We start from the raw sequence: 22,468 nt of genomic DNA on the forward strand, positions 1-22,468 counted from the left end.
GGTTCTCTTTTAGAGCAGTGTAGATGTGGAATTGTGTTGTTTGTGTAGATAAACAACTAAATAGATCCTAATTGTGTTTTCCTTGTATTTCAGCGGCTTGCAGGACTCTCTTTGAGTCTCTGAGAAGAAGCCATCGCCTGGACCAACCAGAGAATGCTGACCAGAAGAAAAAGATGAATGCCTCAATGAAGAGCCGACAGAGAAGATTGAGGGTAAGTTATATGGAACTGTTTGTAAGATGTTTTTTTGTTTTACATTCTGTGTTCCTGTAATAATGGTAATGTAATACATAATTTAATTGCTATTCTATGTTTTACAGTTGATGACCACCAGGACTGCATGTCTGGAGTCTGATGGAGAAAGGGCCGTGTGGGCGCACGCAGGCCCAGATGAAGAGGACGGCATCGTAGATGGACGGGCGGTGTGGATTGTTTCATCTCCACCCGAGAGAGATGAGGAGCTTTCTGCTTTATGCCAGGTGCTTCAGGAGAGGAAAGACAACCGAAGAGACCCGCGTTCCCTTCATCACCACCGCATGCGGCGAGACACACTGGCACAGAACAGCTCATTTTTAGCTCTCTTACACAGTAACTAAGTTGTCCAGTTTGGTGGAGGGACTCCAAAGACATGAGAGGCCGTTCAGCGAGACACTGCCTGAGAGGGGTGCATTTCTCCTTTCCGACATGTCGCCTTTCCGACGTTGACGAACCCTATACCTAACCCTAACCCTAACCCTAACCGCACGCGGAAGCCACTAGTCGGAGTGGTGAGATGTCGGAATGGAGAGTGAACACCGCCTGAGAGACAGAACTACAATTTCTTTTTGTTATTATTGTCCCCTTTGTGGGAGTTTTGTACAACTTCTGGGGGTCCCTGGAAAAAAACATTTGGAGATGGGGATTTTTTTTTTACTGTTTTAGAAGATATTTGTAGAATCCCCAGAAACAAAGATTTGAGTAACAAATGTTCGCTTTAAGAAAATATATATATTCAAAGATTTGCACAAATCTTCCACGATTTTGGAGCAGATTTGGTTCCATTTGTACACTCTCAGAGTTACAGACCCGTAAGGGTCCATTTGGTTCCATTTGTACACTCTCAGAGTTACAGACCCATAAGGGTCCATTTGGTTCCTATCCATCATTTAGCTGGGGACCCCCTGGAACCCCCTCAAGGACCCCTGGGGATTTTTTGTTTTTACTGTTTTAGAAGATATTTGTAGAATCCCCAGAAACAAAGATTTGAGTAACAAATGTTCGCTTTAAGAAAATATATATATTCAAAGATTTGCACACATTTTCCACGATTTTGGAGCAGATTTGGTTCCATTTGTACACTCTCAGAGTTACAGACCCATAAGGGTCCATTTGGTTCCTATCCATCATTTAGCTGGGGACCCCCTGGAACCCCCTCAAAGACCCCGGGGGATTTTTTTTTTACTGTTTTAGAAGATATTTGTAGAATCCCCAGAAACAAAGATTTGAGTAACAAATGTTCGCTTTAAGAAAATATATATATATTCATATGTTTTTTTTTTTTATCAATAAACACAATTTACCTGACTGAGATTGTTGCCTATTTGTTTTCAGAATCATGTGTGTGTGTGTGTGTGTGTGTGTGTGTGTGTGTGTGTGTGTGTGTGTGTGTGTGTGTGTGTGTGTGTGTGTGTGTGTGTGTGTGTGTGTGTTTTGTGTGTGTGTGTGTGTGTGTGTATATAACTAAATAAATGCATACATAACATATATATATATATATATATATAAATAAACAAAATAAGGGGGCACCCCCCCCCCCCCCCCAAGATCCCTAGGAGGGGGGGTCACCTTGTGAGCCCCCCCCCCCCCCCCCCCCACACAATGTGACCCCCAAAATGAGGGCGGGATGCCCACCTACGTCACAGCCAATCATACGTGGCTTATTGCACATGCTCAGTAGCATTACTCGAGATAGGGAGGGGGGATCTCCCCCCTACCAAATTGTGGAAATCTAGGTCAGGGCTGAAGGTGTGATTTTCTGGCAGCAACCCCAGCAGGGGGTCACGCATACTTAATTTGGTACCATACAGGAGTTTACCGACCTACACAACTTTGAGTTTTCCGAGTGGAAAACTCTTGTAAATTCTTGTAAATTCTCTGAGTTTACATCTCATATTCATCGGTTTTCATAGCCGGAAACCTTGTTTTTTTTGCAGTGTCGAGTATTTCCAATTTCTAATAGTTTTACTTCTACTCCAGTAACTCCACTATATCTCAGAGGCAAATATTGTACTTTTACTCCACTACAATTATTTGAAAACTTTAGTTACTAGTTACTTTGTAGATTTCGATTATTATTATAAAACATTACAGTAGCCATGTGAAAATAGCAGATCTACAAGCGCAAGGCATTGTGAGCTTGTAGATCAGCTATTTTCCACCACTGGAGGCTGGTAGAGTGTTGTTACTGTTGTTTTATAGTAGATTCATTCATTATTATGAATAAAAATCGCGCGCATGTGATCCGCACCGCATCGTGGAACCCCCCCACCAGCGCACCCCCCTTTCTGCCAGATGTATCTGTTATGTTCAGATGGCTGTGCTTGTGCTACAACATTAACCAAACTGAACACATACAGAAACAAAACTTAACTGCTGGCTCAATCGTATTGTAATTAAGATATTTGATAGAAATTCATATTGTTTTAATGTCCAATGTCTACTACTACGTCTGGCTGCAAACTGCTAGCCTAGCCACTTGTCAAGTTGATTTTGACAATATAGAACATCACCAAACTATTTTATTTGGTCTTTCTCTTTATAAAAATGTCAAGTTCCTGTTGATTTTGTTATTTTTATTAGGAGGAAATCCCAGACTGGATCTGCGGATCGGATCCAGATCCGGATCTTAGAAAGATGAGCTTTTATTTGAAACAAAAACAGTACAGGGTTTGGTGATTGGTCTATATTTTCAGAATCAACTTGGTTTGTTTTGGTTTACAGGCTAAAAGAGCTCATCCTGAGCCTCTTGACCGTACAATGTAAGTCAACGAGGAGCATATTTACATTTTCTCATAAAAATCAAAGCACTTATTTTTCTCGCCCACCTTTGGAGTTACATCATGACAAGATAACTACACAACTCAAACCTCTACCAAAGTGGTCTAGCCCTTTAACAAACCTGCTGATAAAGTGTTCAATCAATCAATCAATCAATCAATCAATCAATCAATCAATCAATCAATCAATCAAACAATCAATCAATCAATCAATCAATCAACCAACCGGGAAACTCCCCCCTGTCAGGTGACAAGAAGGTCAGTTGGCTCTCATGCACTGAAGGAAGCATGAGCTCGGCCCTGGCCTCCCCAGGCTGTGGGGGACTGGTGTAGCGCTGGTGTAGCGCTGGTGTAGCGCTGGCGTAGCGCTGGTGTAGCGCCCAGGATCACTTAGGAAATTGGCACCGGGTGAAAAAATGGGTTACAAAATCGCAGGATAAAAAAAAAAAAAAAAAAAAAATCAACCAATCAACCAATTAATCAATCAATCAATCAATCAATCAGGTACATCATCGTCTAACGCCAGCCAATCAAAATGCGGAGGCAGCACAGACTGTTACCCAGGAGTCATCCTGCCCGTCTGGAGGCCGCTGAACCCCGACCTCGGCGACCGATGTGCCAGAGCGGTCATCTACTTTGTGGCGCTCTTCTACATGTTCCTGGGCGTGTCCATCATCGCTGACCGCTTCATGGCCTCCATAGAGGTCATCACCTCCCAGGAGAGACAGATCACTGTGAAGAAACCCAACGGAGAGAAGGTACTATAACCCAACCTTAACCCAACCCTAACCCAACCCATTCTATCCCTAACCTAACCTAACCCAATCTGGGAACCCATCGCCAAATGAAAAGGAAAAACAGCGCCCTCTGCTGTTTTTTACTATCTCACTTGGCTCTGGGAGGAAGTCGACGTAGCACACGTACGCAAGGAAACCGGGGTTTTGGTCTGCCTTCAGCCTTTCACTTCCGGTGTTGCGACCATGTTTTCATTCCCGCTAACCCCACACGGAAAGGAAATATATGAACATACATTTTTTAATATATGTCACATATATGTTCATCATATATGTGACATATTCGCAATTGGCCGCCTACATATATGTACTGTATATGTACATATATGTAATATACATATATGTACATATATTCACATATATGTAGGCGGCCAATTTTGAATATGTCACATATATGTATTCAATATATATGTTAAATATGCACATATATGTATTTAATATATATGTTAAATATATGTCATATATGTTTATTTACACATATATGTTCGGGAATACATGCATATACCTACCTACATAAATAAATAAAAAACAAATCTAAAAGTCATTAACATTCATTTATTCAGAAAAACAAAACAAATGATATACATTGTTCACGCCTCTACCACATCCTTCCTATCATGGGCATGTTTTCAATTTGTTTCAATATAAAACAAACAAAATAGCTGATCAACAACCTCACAAAACATTAGAGCACAGCTTTCTTTCCCATCATGGGCATGTTTTCAATATTTGTGTTTCAATATAAAACAAACAAAATAGCTGATCTACAAGCTCACAAAACATTGGAGTACAGCTTTCTTCACTTAGTCTGCCTTTGGCGATAACGGAGCTCTGTCAGCTTGGAATTGATGGCTGTACCCAGCTGGCCTTAACTTAATTATTCTGCCTTTCAAAGCTCTGTCAGCTTTGAATCCATGTACCCAGCCAGCCTTTGGTAGTGCCTGGCCACTTCTTCTTCTTCTGGGTTGTCTCTACAGAGAAGAGAAAAGGAGATGATGAGAAAACAGTGGACCAAAGTCTACTACAGACTCTTAAGCATTCCACGACACATTTGCTACACCGCCTGTTTTAGTGTACAGGAGCTTCCCTGTGAGTTTATTGCTGATAATGCCCTTTATTCAAACAGATTAACTATTTTAGTATTTTTTTCCCTAATTATTGTTACAATTATTTAGAACTCTATGAAAAGTCAGTGCATTTATTGAGTCTGTCCAAGAACCTGCCAAGTTTACAATTATTACTGGTTACAATTATCAAGGTAAAGTTAAAAGATGGCAGGTCTGGGGAGGTGAAGGGCAATCCAGAAACTGCCCTGTGATTACTTTAGTTGACTTTCCCTTTTCTGAACAACATCTAGTAGGCAAAGTCCTTTTGCACACCTACTTACACAGGAGATGACAGCCAACCTAGAGAAGAAAACAAGTGGTCCTGCACACCATATTTACTTACTTAGGATTTATTTGAAGAAAAATGTTTCGGTTAACTACCTGATGAAGGTCAGCTAATCGAAACCTTCTTCTTACAAATAGATAAATAAATAAAATGTAACTGAAGACAGTGTTCTGACCACTTCTTTTCTTCTGAACAACTCCTAAAATCAGAGCTTGAGATAGAGATCTAAAAAACGAAATAAATGAAAAAACTCTACTAAAATATGACCTATAAGACAGCAAAGCAACATATTAAGAATGTCATTCATATAGTGGGGAAGAGAATGGTCCAAATGTTTTGCACATAACTTACACTCAAAGCCAATCGAAGTCCATCAATCGCTTCAGGAGGGAGGAGACAGGAGGATAGACTGGCTGAGCAGCTTTGTCGTTTTGGTGCCACCGCTAATGGGTTGATCCCAACGAAACATCTGAAATCACAAATCACATATGGAAAAAGTGCACTCATAGCTGCTCTACAAGAGAGCACATTTTTCGAGTTACATATGATGGTTCTACTTCAAGCAGAAAGTTACCTTTGAATGAATTCCAGTGTGTAACAGGCGTGCTCCTGTGCACCAGAGTGAAGTTGTAATAACTGGAAAAGCTGCCAGTCCAGCCAGGAAGTTGATCTGTGGAGCCACAACGACCGGACCCTCAATGCTCATCATCCATTTTGTAGCTGTGAGAACTTCACCTAAACATAATTAGACATATTTGGTTTGCATGTTAACAGTGTTCGTCTGTTGCTTTCCACATAACAATAGATTGTTAAACTAAAACATGACCTTTGATCATGTATTTGCAATGCTTTAAAACAGATTAGAAAAAAACAGTTTACACTACCTAAGACAATTAGACAATTATTTTTTCACCTGAAAATCGTCTTTGCACTTCTTCTTGTCGTGTCCAGTCTTTGCACTGGTGATCAGTGCTCACTGCCAGCCAGGTGTTTCTTTCAGCATCTGTGATATTAGAAATAGACATAGATTTTATTTGTGCGTCAGTAATTTAAAATGCAATGTTAACTTATCAGATTGCCTCTAGAAGGCAGTGGAAAACAGAAAGGTCTTTAGTTGTGTTTTAAAATAAATAAGAGTGGCAGCAGACCTAATTAAACAATATTGTCTTTATATTATATCTGCCACAATCCACAAACCACAATCTACATTGAATGGAAATACGTACAATAATGAATACATTTTCTTATATAACTTTGGACTGATATGCAACAGTCACAGTTACCACCGGCTCTTAAAGCGTGTTAAATTAAAACAGTCACAGTTACCACCAGCTCTTAAAGGAGGAGTTCACCCAAAAAATGACTTATTTTCTATCAATTGCACACCCTATGAAGCCTTGAATCCATGGATTCTTTTTTGTTTTTGTCGCATTCCGAAGCTAATAATTTGATTGCCGTCTCCTACCGGCTAATGTATCCGGTAGGAGACACAAAGTAGATCATTTGTGTCTCCTACCGGAAATACACACGGTCATCAAGCTATTGTCTTAGGAATTCCACAAAAACAAAAATAAATCCATGAAATCAAGGCTTCATGGGGTGTGTAATTGATAGAAAATAAGTATTTTTTTTGGGTGAACTCCTCCCTTAAAGAGTGTTAAATTAAAAAAGTCACAGTTACCACCGGCTCTTAAAGACTGTTAAATTAAAACAGTCACAGTTACCACCGGCTCTTAAAGCGTGTTAAATGAAAACAGTCACAGTTACCACCGGCTCTTAAAGCGTGTTAAATTAAAACAGTCACAGTTACCACCGGCTTTTAAAGCGTGTTAAATTAAAAGTCACAGTTACCACCGGCTCTTAAAGCGTGTTAAATTAAAACAGTCACAGTTACCACCGGCTCTTAAAGCGTGTTCAATTAAAACAGTCACAGTTACCACCGGCTCTTAAAGAGTGTTAAATTAAAACAGTCACAGTTACCACCGGCTCTTAAAGAGTGTTAAATTAAAACAGTCACAGTTACCACCGGCTCTTAAAGAGTGTTAAATTAAAGCAGTCACAGTTACCACCGTCTCTTAAAAAGTGTTAAATTATAACAGTCACAGTTACCACCGGCTCTTAAAGAGTGTTAAATTAAAACAGTCACAGTTACCACCGGCTCTTAAAGCGCATTAAATGAAAACAGTCACAGTTACCATCGGCTCTTAAATTGGTTAAATTAAAACAGTCACAGTTACCACCGGCTCTTAAAGAGTGTTAAATTAAAACAGTCACAGTTACCACCGGCTCTTAAAGCGTGTTAAATTAAAAAAGTCACAGTTACCACCGGTTCTTAAAGAGTGTTAAATTAAAACAGTCACGGTTACCACCAGCTCTTAAAACGTGTTAAATTAAAACAGTCACAGTTACCACCGGCTCTAAAAGCGTGTTAAATTAAAACAGTCAGTTACCACCGGCTCTTAAAGCGTGTTAAATTAAAACAGTCACAGTTACCACCGGCTCTTAAAGCGTGTTAAATGAAAACAGTCACAGTTACCACCGGCTCTTAAAGCGTGTTAAATTAAAACAGTCACAGTTACCACCGGCTCTTAAAGCGTGTTAAATTAAAACAGTCACAGTTACCACCGGCTCTAAAAGCGTGTTAAATGAAAACAGTCACAGTTACCACCGGCTCTTAAAGCGTGTTAAATTAAAACAGTCACAGTTACCACCTGCTCTAAAAGCGTGTTAAATTAAAACAGTCAGTTACCACCGGCTCTTAAAGCGTGTTAAATTAAAACAGTCACAGTTACCAACGGCTCTTAAAGACTGTTAAATTAAAACAGTCACAGTTACCACCGGCTCTTAAAGACTGTTAAATTAAAACAGTCACAGTTACCAACGGCTCTTAAAGACTGTTAAATTAAAACAGTCACAGTTACCACCGGCTCTTAAAGAGGGGAGGCATGCGTTAATCCGACAGACCTTTTCTCCGACTATGTGGCATCCGCGTGCGGTTAGGGTTAGGGGGGTGCAATACGTTAGTCCGACTGCGCATTCCTCCGACAGCGCAGTGCTCCGACATTAAACAGTAAACCCGAACCAAACCCGCACCCTAACCCTAACCGCACGCGGATGCCACATGCCTCCCGGGTTAGGGTGCGGGTTTGGTTCGGGTTTAGTATTGGAAACGTCGGAGCGCTGCGCTGTCGGAGGAATGCGCTGTCGGACTAACGTACTGCATCCCTTAAAGAGTGTTGAATTAAAACAGTCACAGTTACCACCGGCTCTTAAAGCGTGTTAAATTGAAACAGTCACAGTTACCACCGGTTCTTAAAGAGTGTTAAATTAAAACAGTCACAGTTACCACCGGCTCTTAAAGCGTGTTAAATTAAAGCAGTCACAGTTACCACCGGCTCTTAAAGCGTGTTAAATTAAAACAGTCACAGTTACCACCGGCTTTTAAAGCGTGTTAAATTAAAACAGTCACAGTTACCACCGGCTCTTAAAGCGTGTTAAATTTAAACAGTCACAGTTACCACCGGCTCTTAAAGAGTGTTAAATTAAAACAGTCACAGTTACCACCGGCTCTTAAAGAGTGTTAAATTAAAACAGTCACAGTTACCACCGGCTCTTAAAGAGTGTTAAATTAAAACAGTCACAGTTACCACCGGCTCTTAAAGAGTGTTAAATTAAAACAGTCACAGTTACCACCGTCTCTTAAAAAGTGTTAAATTAAAACAGTCACAGTTACCACCGGCTCTTAAAGAGTGTTAAATTAAAACAGTCACAGTTACCACCGGCTCTTAAAGCGTATTAAATGAAAACAGTCACAGTTACCACCGGTTCTTAAAGAGTGTTAAATTAAAACAGTCACAGTTACCATCGGCTCTTAAATTGGTTAAATTAAAACAGTCACAGTTACCACCGGCTCTTAAAGCGTGTTAAATTAAAACAGTCACAGTTACCACCGGTTCTTAAAGAGTGTTAAATTAAAACAGTCACGGTTACCACCAGCTCTTAAATTAAAACAGTCACAGTTACCACCGGCTCTTAAAGCGTGTTAAATTAAAACAGTCACAGTTACCACCGGCTCTTAAAGCGTGTTAAATTAAAACAGTCACAGTTACCACCGGCTCTAAAAGCGTGTTAAATGAAAACAGTCACAGTTACCACCGGCTCTTAAAGCGTGTTAAATTAAAACAGTCACAGTTACCACCTGCTCTTAAAGCGTGTTAAATTAAAACAGTCACAGTTACCACCGGCTCTATAAGCGTGTTAAATGAAAACAGTCACAGTTACCACCGGCTCTTAAAGCGTGTTAAATTAAAACAGTCACAGTTACCACCTGCTCTAAAAGCGTGTTAAATTAAAACAGTCAGTTACCACCGGCTCTTAAAGCGTGTTAAATTAAAACAGTCACAGTTACCAACGGCTCTTAAAGACTGTTAAATTAAAACAGTCACAGTTACCACCGGCTCTTAAAGACTGTTAAATTAAAACAGTCACAGTTACCAACGGCTCTTAAAGACTGTTAAATTAAAACAGTCACAGTTACCACCGGCTCTTAAAGAGGGGAGGCATGCGTTAATCCGACAGACCTTTTCTCCGACTATGTGGCATCCGCGTGCGGTTAGGGTTAGGGGGGTGCAATACGTTAGTCCGACTGCGCATTCCTCCGACAGCGCAGTGCTCCGACATTAAACAGTAAACCCGAACCAAACCCGCACCCTAACCCTAACCGCACGCGGATGCCACATGCCTCCCGGGTTAGGGTGCGGGTTTGGTTCGGGTTTAGTATTGGAAACGTCGGAGCGCTGCGCTGTCGGAGGAATGCGCTGTCGGACTAACGTACTGCATCCCTTAAAGAGTGTTGAATTAAAACAGTCACAGTTACCACCGGCTCTTAAAGCGTGTTAAATTAAAATAGTCACAGTTACCACCGGCTCTTAAAGCGTGTTAAATTAAAACAGTCACAGTTACCACCAGCTCACAGTTACCACCGGCTCTTAAAGCGTGTTAAAATGAAACAGTCACAGTTACCACCGGTTCTTAAAGAGTGTTAAATTAAAACAGTCACAGTTACCACCGGCTCTTAAAGCGTGTTAAATTAAAGCAGTCACAGTTACCACCGGCTCTTAAAGCGTGTTAAATTAAAACAGTCACAGTTACCACCGGCTTTTAAAGCGTGTTAAATTAAAACAGTCACAGTTACCACCGGCTCTTAAAGCGTGTTAAATTTAAACAGTCACAGTTACCACCGGCTCTTAAAGAGTGTTAAATTAAAACAGTCACAGTTACCACCGGCTCTTAAAGAGTGTTAAATTAAAACAGTCACAGTTACCACCGTCTCTTAAAAAGTGTTAAATTAAAACAGTCACAGTTACCACCGGCTCTTAAAGAGTGTTAAATTAAAACAGTCACAGTTACCACCGGCTCTTAAAGCGTATTAAATGAAAACAGTCACAGTTACCACCGGTTCTTAAAGAGTGTTAAATTAAAACAGTCACAGTTACCATCGGCTCTTAACTTGGTTAAATTAAAACAGTCACAGTTACCACCGGCTCTTAAAGCGTGTTAAATTAAAACAGTCACAGTTACCACCGGTTCTTAAAGAGTGTTAAATTAAAACAGTCACGGTTACCACCAGCTCTTAAATTAAAACAGTCACAGTTACCACCGGCTCTAAAAGCGTGTTAAATTAAAACAGTCAGTTACCACCGGCTCTTAAAGCGTGTTAAATTAAAACAGTCACAGTTACCACCGGCTCTTAAAGCGTGTTAAATTAAAACAGTCACAGTTACCACCGGCTCTTAAAGCGTGTTAAATTAAAACAGTCACAGTTACCACCGGCTCTAAAAGCGTGTTAAATGAAAACAGTCACAGTTACCACCGGCTCTTAAAGCGTGTTAAATTAAAACAGTCACAGTTACCACCTGCTCTAAAAGCGTGTTAAATTAAAACAGTCAGTTACCACCGGCTCTTAAAGCGTGTTAGATTAAAACAGTCACAGTTACCACCGGCTCTTAAAGAGTGTTAAATTAAAACAGTCACAGTTACCACCAGCTCTTAAAGAGGGGAGGCATGCGTTAATCCGACAGACCTTTTCTCCGACTATGTGGCATCCGCGTGCGGTTAGGGTTAGGGGGGTGCAATACGTTAGTCCGACTGCGCATTCCTCCGACAGCGCAGTGCTCCGACATTAAACAGTAAACCCGAACCAAACCCGCACCCTAACCCTAACCGCACGCGGATGCCACATGCCTCCCGGGTTAGGGTGCGGGTTTGGTTCGGGTTTAGTATTGGAAACGTCGGAGCGCTGCGTTGTCGGAGGAATGCGCTGTAGGACTAACGTACTGCACCCCTTAAAGAGTGTTGAATTAAAACAGTCACAGTTACCACCGGCTCTTAAAGCGTGTTAAATTAAAATAGTCACAGTTACCACCGGCTCTTAAAGCGTGTTAAATTAAAACAGTCACAGTTACCACCAGCTCACAGTTACCACCGGCTCTTAAAGCGTGTTAAATTAAAACAGTCACAGTTACCACCGGTTCTTAAAGAGTGTTAAATTAAAACAGTCACAGTTACCACCGGCTCTTAAAGCGTGTTAAATTAAAACAGTCACAGTTACCACCGGCTCTTAAAGCGTGTTAAATTAAAACAGTCACAGTTACCACCGGCTTTTAAAGCGTGTTAAGTTAAAACAGTCACAGTTACCACCGGCTCTTAAAGCGTGTTAAATTAAAACAGTCACAGTTACCACCAGCTCTTAAAGGAGGAGTTCACCCAAAAAATGACTTATTTTCTATCAATTGCACACCCTATGAAGCCTTGAATCCATGGATTCTTTTTTGTTTTTGTCGCATTCCGAAGCTAATAATTTGATTGCCGTCCGTCTCCTACCGGCTAATGTATCCGGTAGGAGACACAAAGTAGATCATTTGTGTCTCCTACCGGAAATACACACGGTCATCAAGCTATTGTCTTAGGAATTCCACAAAAACAAAAATAAATCCATGAAATCAAGGCTTCATGGGGTGTGTAATTGATAGAAAATAAGTATTTTTTTTGGGTGAACTCCTCCCTTAAAGAGTGTTAAATTAAAAAAGTCACAGTTACCACCGGCTCTTAAAGACTGTTAAATTAAAACAGTCACAGTTACCACCGGCTCTTAAAGCGTGTTAAATTAAAACAGTCACAGTTACCACCGGCTCTTAATGCGTGTTAAATTAAAACAGTCACGGTTACCACCGGCTTTTAAAGCGTGTTAAATTAAAACAGTCACAGTTACCACCGGCTCTTAAAGCGTGTTAAATTAAAACAGTCACAGTTACCACCGGCTCTTAAAGCGTGTTAAATTAAAACAGTCACAGTTACCACTGGCTCTTAAAGCGTGTTAAATTAAAACAGTCACAGTTACCACCGGCTCTTAAAGAGTGTTAAATTAAAACAGTCACAGTTACCACCGGCTCTTAAAGCGTGTTAAATTAAAGCAGTCACAGTTACCACCGGCTCTTAAAGCGTGTTAAATTAAAAAAGTCACAGTTACCACCGGCTCTTAAAGACTGTTAAATTAAAACAGTCACAGTTACCACCGGCTCTTAAAGCGTGTTAAATTAAAACAGTCACAGTTACCACCGGCTCTTAAAGCGTGTTAAATTAAAACAGTCACAGTTACCACCGGCTCTTAATGCGTGTTAAATTAAAACAGTCACGGTTACCACCGGCTTTTAAAGCGTGTTAAATTAAAACAGTCACAGTTACCACCGGCTCTTAAAGCGTGTTAAATTAAAACAGTCACAGTTACCACCGGCTCTTAAAGCGTGTTAAATTAAAACAGTCACAGTTACCACTGGCTCTTAAAGCGTGTTAAATTAAAACAGTCACAGTTACCACCGGCTCTTAAAGAGTGTTAAATTAAAACAGTCACAGTTACCACCGGTTCTTAAAGAGTGTTAAATTAAAACAGTCACGGTTACCACCAGCTCTTAAATTAAAACAGTCACAGTTACCACCGGCTCTAAAAGCGTGTTAAATTAAAACAGTCAGTTACCACCGGCTCTTAAAGCGTGTTAAATTAAAACAGTCACAGTTACCACCGGCTCTTAAAGCGTGTTAAATTAAAACAGTCACAGTTACCACCGGCTCTTAAAGCGTGTTAAATTAAAACAGTCACAGTTACCACCGGCTCTAAAAGCGTGTTAAATGAAAACAGTCACAGTTACCACCGGCTCTTAAAGCGTGTTAAATTAAAACAGTCACAGTTACCACCTGCTCTAAAAGCGTGTTAAATTAAAACAGTCAGTTACCACCGGCTCTTAAAGCGTGTTAGATTAAAACAGTCACAGTTACCACCGGCTCTTAAAGAGTGTTAAATTAAAACAGTCACAGTTACCACCAGCTCTTAAAGAGGGGAGGCATGCGTTAATCCGACAGACCTTTTCTCCGACTATGTGGCATCCGCGTGCGGTTAGGGTTAGGGGGGTGCAATACGTTAGTCCGACTGCGCATTCCTCCGACAGCGCAGTGCTCCGACATTAAACAGTAAACCCGAACCAAACCCGCACCCTAACCCTAACCGCACGCGGATGCCACATGCCTCCCGGGTTAGGGTGCGGGTTTGGTTCGGGTTTAGTATTGGAAACGTCGGAGCGCTGCGTTGTCGGAGGAATGCGCTGTAGGACTAACGTACTGCACCCCTTAAAGAGTGTTGAATTAAAACAGTCACAGTTACCACCGGCTCTTAAAGCGTGTTAAATTAAAATAGTCACAGTTACCACCGGCTCTTAAAGCGTGTTAAATTAAAACAGTCACAGTTACCACCAGCTCACAGTTACCACCGGCTCTTAAAGCGTGTTAAATTAAAACAGTCACAGTTACCACCGGTTCTTAAAGAGTGTTAAATTAAAACAGTCACAGTTACCACCGGCTCTTAAAGCGTGTTAAATTAAAACAGTCACAGTTACCACCGGCTCTTAAAGCGTGTTAAATTAAAACAGTCACAGTTACCACCGGCTTTTAAAGCGTGTTAAGTTAAAACAGTCACAGTTACCACCGGCTCTTAAAGCGTGTTAAATTAAAACAGTCACAGTTACCACCAGCTCTTAAAGGAGGAGTTCACCCAAAAAATGACTTATTTTCTATCAATTGCACACCCTATGAAGCCTTGAATCCATGGATTCTTTTTTGTTTTTGTCGCATTCCGAAGCTAATAATTTGATTGCCGTCCGTCTCCTACCGGCTAATGTATCCGGTAGGAGACACAAAGTAGATCATTTGTGTCTCCTACCGGAAATACACACGGTCATCAAGCTATTGTCTTAGGAATTCCACAAAAACAAAAATAAATCCATGAAATCAAGGCTTCATGGGGTGTGTAATTGATAGAAAATAAGTATTTTTTTTGGGTGAACTCCTCCCTTAAAGAGTGTTAAATTAAAAAAGTCACAGTTACCACCGGCTCTTAAAGACTGTTAAATTAAAACAGTCACAGTTACCACCGGCTCTTAAAGCGTGTTAAATTAAAACAGTCACAGTTACCACCGGCTCTTAATGCGTGTTAAATTAAAACAGTCACGGTTACCACCGGCTTTTAAAGCGTGTTAAATTAAAACAGTCACAGTTACCACCGGCTCTTAAAGCGTGTTAAATTAAAACAGTCACAGTTACCACCGGCTCTTAAAGCGTGTTAAATTAAAACAGTCACAGTTACCACTGGCTCTTAAAGCGTGTTAAATTAAAACAGTCACAGTTACCACCGGCTCTTAAAGAGTGTTAAATTAAAACAGTCACAGTTACCACCGGCTCTTAAAGCGTGTTAAATTAAAGCAGTCACAGTTACCACCGGCTCTTAAAGCGTGTTAAATTAAAAAAGTCACAGTTACCACCGGCTCTTAAAGACTGTTAAATTAAAACAGTCACAGTTACCACCGGCTCTTAAAGCGTGTTAAATTAAAACAGTCACAGTTACCACCGGCTCTTAAAGCGTGTTAAATTAAAACAGTCACAGTTACCACCGGCTCTTAATGCGTGTTAAATTAAAACAGTCACGGTTACCACCGGCTTTTAAAGCGTGTTAAATTAAAACAGTCACAGTTACCACCGGCTCTTAAAGCGTGTTAAATTAAAACAGTCACAGTTACCACCGGCTCTTAAAGCGTGTTAAATTAAAACAGTCACAGTTACCACTGGCTCTTAAAGCGTGTTAAATTAAAACAGTCACAGTTACCACCGGCTCTTAAAGAGTGTTAAATTAAAACAGTCACAGTTACCACCGGTTCTTAAAGAGTGTTAAATTAAAACAGTCACGGTTACCACCAGCTCTTAAATTAAAACAGTCACAGTTACCACCGGCTCTAAAAGCGTGTTAAATTAAAACAGTCAGTTACCACCGGCTCTTAAAGCGTGTTAAATTAAAACAGTCACAGTTACCACCGGCTCTTAAAGCGTGTTAAATTAAAACAGTCACAGTTACCACCGGCTCTTAAAGCGTGTTAAATTAAAACAGTCACAGTTACCACCGGCTCTAAAAGCGTGTTAAATGAAAACAGTCACAGTTACCACCGGCTCTTAAAGCGTGTTAAATTAAAACAGTCACAGTTACCACCTGCTCTAAAAGCGTGTTAAATTAAAACAGTCAGTTACCACCGGCTCTTAAAGCGTGTTAGATTAAAACAGTCACAGTTACCACCGGCTCTTAAAGAGTGTTAAATTAAAACAGTCACAGTTACCACCAGCTCTTAAAGAGGGGAGGCATGCGTTAATCCGACAGACCTTTTCTCCGACTATGTGGCATCCGCGTGCGGTTAGGGTTAGGGGGGTGCAATACGTTAGTCCGACTGCGCATTCCTCCGACAGCGCAGTGCTCCGACATTAAACAGTAAACCCGAACCAAACCCGCACCCTAACCCTAACCGCACGCGGATGCCACATGCCTCCCGGGTTAGGGTGCGGGTTTGGTTCGGGTTTAGTATTGGAAACGTCGGAGCGCTGCGTTGTCGGAGGAATGCGCTGTAGGACTAACGTACTGCACCCCTTAAAGAGTGTTGAATTAAAACAGTCACAGTTACCACCGGCTCTTAAAGCGTGTTAAATTAAAATAGTCACAGTTACCACCGGCTCTTAAAGCGTGTTAAATTAAAACAGTCACAGTTACCACCAGCTCACAGTTACCACCGGCTCTTAAAGCGTGTTAAATTAAAACAGTCACAGTTACCACCGGTTCTTAAAGAGTGTTAAATTAAAACAGTCACAGTTACCACCGGCTCTTAAAGCGTGTTAAATTAAAACAGTCACAGTTACCACCGGCTCTTAAAGCGTGTTAAATTAAAACAGTCACAGTTACCACCGGCTTTTAAAGCGTGTTAAGTTAAAACAGTCACAGTTACCACCGGCTCTTAAAGCGTGTTAAATTAAAACAGTCACAGTTACCACCAGCTCTTAAAGGAGGAGTTCACCCAAAAAATGACTTATTTTCTATCAATTGCACACCCTATGAAGCCTTGAATCCATGGATTCTTTTTTGTTTTTGTCGCATTCCGAAGCTAATAATTTGATTGCCGTCCGTCTCCTACCGGCTAATGTATCCGGTAGGAGACACAAAGTAGATCATTTGTGTCTCCTACCGGAAATACACACGGTCATCAAGCTATTGTCTTAGGAATTCCACAAAAACAAAAATAAATCCATGAAATCAAGGCTTCATGGGGTGTGTAATTGATAGAAAATAAGTATTTTTTTTGGGTGAACTCCTCCCTTAAAGAGTGTTAAATTAAAAAAGTCACAGTTACCACCGGCTCTTAAAGACTGTTAAATTAAAACAGTCACAGTTACCACCGGCTCTTAAAGCGTGTTAAATTAAAACAGTCACAGTTACCACCGGCTCTTAATGCGTGTTAAATTAAAACAGTCACGGTTACCACCGGCTTTTAAAGCGTGTTAAATTAAAACAGTCACAGTTACCACCGGCTCTTAAAGCGTGTTAAATTAAAACAGTCACAGTTACCACCGGCTCTTAAAGCGTGTTAAATTAAAACAGTCACAGTTACCACTGGCTCTTAAAGCGTGTTAAATTAAAACAGTCACAGTTACCACCGGCTCTTAAAGAGTGTTAAATTAAAACAGTCACAGTTACCACCGGCTCTTAAAGCGTGTTAAATTAAAGCAGTCACAGTTACCACCGGCTCTTAAAGCGTGTTAAATTAAAAAAGTCACAGTTACCACCGGCTCTTAAAGACTGTTAAATTAAAACAGTCACAGTTACCACCGGCTCTTAAAGCGTGTTAAATTAAAACAGTCACAGTTACCACCGGCTCTTAAAGCGTGTTAAATTAAAACAGTCACGGTTACCACCGGCTTTTAAAGCGTGTTAAATTAAAACAGTCACAGTTACCACCGGCTCTTAAAGCGTGTTAAATTAAAACAGTCACAGTTACCACCGGCTCTTAAAGCGTGTTAAATTAAAACAGTCACAGTTACCACTGGCTCTTAAAGCGTGTTAAATTAAAACAGTCACAGTTACCACCGGCTCTTAAAGAGTGTTAAATTAAAACAGTCACAGTTACCACCGGCTCTTAAAGAGGGGAGGCATGCGTTAATACTAAACCCGAACCAAACCCGCACCCTAACCCTAACCGCACGCGGATGCCACTTAGTCAGAGGAAAGGTCTGTCGGATTAACGCATGCCTCCCCCCTTTAAGAACCGGTGGTAACTTTGACTGTTTTCATTTAACACGCTTTAAGAGCCGGTGGTAACTGTGAATGTTTTAATTTAACACGCTTTAAGAGCCGGTGGTAACTGTGACTGTTTTAATTTAACACGCTTTAAGAGCCGGTGGTAACTGTGAATGTTTTAATGTAACACTCTTTAAGAGCCGGTGGTAATTGTGAATGTTTTAATTTAACACGCTTTAAGAGCCGGTGGTAACTGTGAATGTTTTAATTTAACACTCTTTAAGAGCCGGTGGTAACTGTGAATGTTTTAATTTAACACGCTTTAAGAGCCGGTGGTAACTGTGACTGTTTTAATTTAACACGCTTTAAGAGCCGGTGGTAACTGTGACTGTTTTAATTTAACACGCTTTAAGAGCCGGTGGTAACTGTGACTGTTTTCATTTAACACGCTTTAAGAGCCGGTGGTAACTGACTGTTTTAATTTAACACGCTTTTAGAGCCGGTGGTAACTGTGACTGTTTTAATTTAACACGCTTTTAGAGCCGGTGGTAACTGTAACTGATTTAATTTAACACACTTTAAGAGCCGGTGGTAACTGTGACTGTTTTAATTTAACACGCTTTAAGAGCCGGTGGTAACTGTGACTGTTTTAATTTAACACGCTTTAAGAGCCGGTGGTAACTGTGACTGTTTTAATTTAACACGCTTTAAGAGCCGGTGGTAACTGTGACTGTTTTAATTTAACACTCTTTAAGGGGTGCAGTACGTTAGTCCGACAGCGCATTCCTCCGACAGCGCAGCGCTCCGACGTTTCCAATACTAAACCCGAACCAAACCCGCACCCTAACCCTAACCGCACGCGGATGCCACTTAGTCAGAGGAAAGGTCTGTCGGATTAACGCATGCCTCCCCCCTTTAAGAACCGGTGGTAACTTTGACTGTTTTCATTTAACACGCTTTAAGAGCCGGTGGTAACTGTGAATGTTTTAATTTAACACGCTTTAAGAGCCGGTGGTAACTGTGACTGTTTTAATTTAACACGCTTTAAGAGCCGGTGGTAACTGTGAATGTTTTAATGTAACACTCTTTAAGAGCCGGTGGTAACTGTGAATGTTTTAATTTAACACGCTTTAAGAGCCGGTGGTAACTGTGAATGTTTTAATTTAACACTCTTTAAGAGCCGGTGGTAACTGTGAATGTTTTAATTTAACACGCTTTAAGAGCCGGTGGTAACTGTGACTGTTTTAATTTAACACGCTTTAAGAGCCGGTGGTAACTGTGACTGTTTTAATTTAACACGCTTTAAGAGCCGGTGGTAACTGTGACTGTTTTCATTTAACACGCTTTAAGAGCCGGTGGTAACTGACTGTTTTAATTTAACACGCTTTTAGAGCCGGTGGTAACTGTGACTGTTTTAATTTAACACGCTTTAAGAACCGGTGGTAACCGTGACTGTTTTAATTTAACACTCTTTAAGAACCGTTGGTAACTGTGACTGTTTTAATTTAACACTCTTTAAGAGGCGGTGGTAACTGTGACTGTTTTAATTTAACACGCTTTAAGAGCCAGTGGTAACTGTGAATGTTTTAATTTAACACGCTTTAAGAGCCGGTGGTAACTGTGAATGTTTTAATTTAACACTCTTTAAGAGCCGGTGGTAACTGTGGGTGCAGTACGTTAGTCCGACAGCGCATTCCTCCGACAGCGCAGCGCTCCGACGTTTCAAATACTAAACCCGAACCAAACCCGCACCCTAACCGCACGTGGATGCCACATAGTCGGAGAAAAGGTCTGTCGGATTAACGCATGCCTCCCGGTAACTGTGACTGTTTTCATTTAACATGCTTTTAGAGCCGGTGGTAACTGTGACTGTTTTCATTTAACACGCTTTAAGAGCCGGTGGTAACTGTGACTGTTTTCATTTAACACGCTTTAAGAGCCGGTGGTAACTGACTGTTTTAATTTAACACGCTTTTAGAGCCAGTGGTAACTGTGACTTTTTTAATTTAACACGCTTTAAGAACCGGTGGTAACTGTGACTGTTTTAATTTAACACGCTTTAAGAGCCGGTGGTAACTGACTGTTTTAATTTAACACGCTTTTAGAGCCGGTGGTAACTGTGACTGATTTAATTTAACACGCTTTAAGAGCCGGTGGTAACTGTGACTGTTTTAATTTAACACGCTTTTAGAGCCGGTAGTAACTGTGACTGTTTTAATTTAACACGCTTTAAAAGCCGGTGGTAACTGTGACTGTTTTAATTTAACACGCTTTAAGAGCCGGTGGTAACTGTGAATGTTTTAATTTAACACTCTTTAAGAACCGTTGGTAACTGTGACTGTTTTCATTTAACACGCTTTTAGAGCCGGCTGTAACTGTGACTTTTTTCATTTAACACGCTTTAAGAGCCGGTGGTAACTGTGACTGTTTTAATTTAACACGCTTTAAAGCGTGTTAAATTAAATCAGTCACAGTTACCATCGGCTCTAAAAGCGTGTTAAATTAAAACAGTCACGGTTACCACCGGCTCTTAAAGCGTGTTAAATTAAATCAGTCACAGTTACCACCGGCTCTAAAAGCGTGTTAAATTAAAACAGTCAGTTACCACCGGCTCTTAAAGCGTGTTAAATTAAAACAGTCACAGTTACCACCGGTTCTTAAAGGGGGGAGGCATGCGTTAATCCGACAGACCTTTTCTCCGACTATTTGGCATCCGCGTGCGGTTAGGGTTAGGGTGCGGGTTTGGTTCGGGTTTAGTATTGGAAACGTCGGAGCGCTGCGCTGTCGGCGGAATACGCTGTCGGACTAACGTACTGCACCCCTTAAAGCGTGTTAAATGAAAACAGTCACAGTTACCACCGGCTCTTAAAGCGTGTTAAATGAAAACAGTCACAGTTACCACCGGCTCTAAAAGCGTGTTAAATGAAAACAGTCACAGTTACCGGGAGGCATGCGTTAATCCGACAGACCTTTTCTCCGACTATGTGGCATCCGCGTGCGGTTAGCGTTAGGGTGCGGGTTTGGTTCGGGTTTAGTATTGGAAACGTTGGAGCGCTGCGCTGTCGGAGGAATGCGCTGTCGGACTAACGTACTGCACCCACAGTTACCACCGGCTCTTAAAGAGTGTTAAATTAAAACATTCACAGTTACCACCGGCTCTTAAAGCGTGTTAAATTAAAACAGTCACAGTTACCACCGGCTCTTAAAGCGTGTTAAATTAAAACAGTCACAGTTACCACCGGCTCTTATAGCGTGTTAAATTAAATAAGTCACAGTTACCACCGGCTCTTAAAGCGTGTTAAATTAAAACATTCACAGTTACCACCGGCTCTTAAAGCGTGTTAAATTAAAACAGTCACAGTTACCACCGGCTCTTAAAGCGTGTTAAATTAAATCAGTCACAGTTACCACCGGCTCCTAAAGCGTGTTAAATTAAAACAGTCACAGTTACCACCGGCTCTAAAGGCGTGTTAAATTAAAACAGTCACGGTTACCACCGGCTCTTAAAGCGTGTTAAATTAAATCAGTCACAGTTACCACCGGCTCTTAAGAGCCGGTGGTAACTGTGACTGTTTTAATTTAACCAATTTAAGAGCCGGTGGTAACTGTGACTGTTTTAATTTAATACGCTTTAAGGGGTGCATTTCTCCTTTCCGACATGTCGCCTTTCCGACGTTGATGACTATTTTAATTTAACACTCTTTAAGAGCCGGTGGTAACTGTGACTGTTTTAATTTAACCAATTTAAGAGCCGGTGGTAACTGTGACTGTTTTCATTTAATACGCATTTAGAGCTGGTGGTAACTGTGACTGTTTTAATTTAACACGCTTTTAGAGCTGGTGGTAACTGTGACTGTTTTAATTTAACCAATTTAAGAGCCGATGGTAACTGTGATTGTTTTCATTTAATACGCTTTAAGAGCCGGTGGTAACTGTGACTGTTTTAATTTAACACTTTTTAAGAGACGGTGGTAACTGTGACTGTTTTAATTTAACACTCTTTAAGAGCCGGTGGTAACTGTGACTGTTTTAATTTAACAGTCTTTAAGAGCCGGTGGTAACTGTGACTGTTTTAATTTAACACTCTTTAAGAGCCGGTGGTAACTGTGACTGTTTTAATTTAACACGCTTTAAGAGCCGGTGGTAACTGTGACTGTTTTAATTTAACACGCTTTAAGAGCCGGTGGTAACTGTGACGGACCGCACGCGGATGCCACATAGTCGGAGAAAAGGTCTGTCGGATTAACGCATGCCTCCCCTCTTTAAGAGCCGGTGGTAACTGTGACTGTTTTAATTTAACAGTCTTTAAGAGCCGTTGGTAACTGTGACTGTTTTAATTTAACACTCTTTAAGAGCCGGTGGTAACTGTGACTGTTTTAATTTAACACGCTTTAAGAGCCAGTGGTAACTGTGAATGTTTTAATTTAACACGCTTTAAGAGCCGGTGGTAACTGTGAATGTTTTAATTTAACACGCTTTTAGAGCAGGTGGTAACTGTGACTGTTTTAATTTAACACGCTTTAAGAGCCGGTGGTAACTGTGACTGTTTTCATTTAACACGCTTTAAGAGCCGGTGGTAACTGTGACTGTTTTAAT

The 22,468-nt window shown here is 40.9% G+C and overlaps 1 protein-coding gene and 1 long non-coding RNA gene across 2 annotated transcripts in view; one reads left to right on the forward strand and one right to left on the reverse strand.

Annotated features, from left to right (window-relative positions):
- Positions 1–452: 452 nt before the first annotated feature.
- slc8a1a (solute carrier family 8 member 1a) overlaps positions 453–22,468 on the forward strand; it is a gene marked incomplete at both ends in the record, with an annotated part of 89,231 nt that continues 67,215 nt past the window's right edge. The window contains 2 exons of the mRNA XM_084072690.1: positions 453–553; positions 3,561–3,792. Of these exons, the coding sequence (XP_083928816.1) occupies positions 453–553; positions 3,561–3,792 (333 nt within the window). The remainder of the gene's footprint in view (positions 554–3,560; positions 3,793–22,468) is intronic.
- On the reverse strand, positions 5,567–6,119 carry LOC311061158. Its single transcript, XR_014602375.1, has 3 exons — positions 6,105–6,119; positions 5,795–5,955; positions 5,567–5,689 (listed from the first exon to the last, which is right to left on the reverse strand). It is a non-coding gene; the product is annotated as an uncharacterized lncRNA (long non-coding RNA).

Source organism: Gymnoscopelus microlampas (genome assembly GCF_963454915.1).
Source record: "Gymnoscopelus microlampas genome assembly, chromosome: 2".
Lineage (NCBI taxonomy): Eukaryota > Metazoa > Chordata > Actinopteri > Myctophiformes > Myctophidae > Gymnoscopelus > Gymnoscopelus microlampas.